The 654-nt window shown below is 41.3% G+C and overlaps 1 protein-coding gene across 1 annotated transcript; it reads left to right on the forward strand.

Moving 5' to 3' along the window:
* Positions 1-10: 10 nt before the first annotated feature.
* On the forward strand, positions 11-649 carry LOC104825443 (pre-mRNA-splicing factor ATP-dependent RNA helicase DEAH1-like; the record flags this gene model as incomplete). The annotated part of the gene is made up of 4 exons (XM_010557767.1): positions 11-134; positions 235-335; positions 432-494; positions 584-649. Coding segments are annotated over exons 1-4 (345 nt in total), but the record flags the coding sequence as incomplete, so codon positions are not given.
* Positions 650-654: the final 5 nt, after the last annotated feature.

Below are 654 nucleotides of genomic sequence, written 5' to 3' on the forward strand. Positions count from 1 at the left end.
CCCTTTTCAGGTCAGGAGTATGAAAAGGGCCAGAGATATACGGGACCAACTGGAAGGGCTTCTCGAGAGAGTTGAAATAGAACTCACCGCCAATCTGAACGACTATGATTCAATAAAGAAGTCTATAGTAGCTGGTGCGGATTTCTAAATCCTCCATTTAATAATTATCGATTTTCAACTTCGTATGGCATGCTTGCTCTTTTCTTTTCCTAACAAGCTTGTTTACTTTCTCAGGGTTCTTCCCACACTCGGCCAAATTACAGAAGAATGGGTCATATAGAACAGTGAAACATCCACAAACCGTATACATACATCCTACTTCAGGACTATCTCAGGTTAGTACACTGTCCTAAATCACATGTCTGTGTGTTAATGAATCGCAGAATCTGATCCTGAAAAATCAATTGAAAATTTGTTGGTTTGGGCCTCAGGTATTACCAAGATGGGTGGTATATCATGAACTTGTCCTGACCACCAAGGAATATATGCGCCAGGTGAATAAATGTTTTTCTTGGGTTCATACTTTCGTTCATGAACTGATGAGCATAATCCTAAATTTGTCCGAACCTGGGGATTGTTTCAGGTGACAGAGTTGAAGCCGGAGTGGTTGGTGGAAATAGCTCCTCACTTCTACCAACTCAAGGATGTCGAAGA

This window comes from Tarenaya hassleriana, unplaced genomic scaffold, assembly GCF_000463585.1.
Source record: "Tarenaya hassleriana unplaced genomic scaffold, ASM46358v1 Cleome4616, whole genome shotgun sequence".
Taxonomy (NCBI): Eukaryota; Viridiplantae; Streptophyta; class Magnoliopsida; order Brassicales; family Cleomaceae; genus Tarenaya; species Tarenaya hassleriana.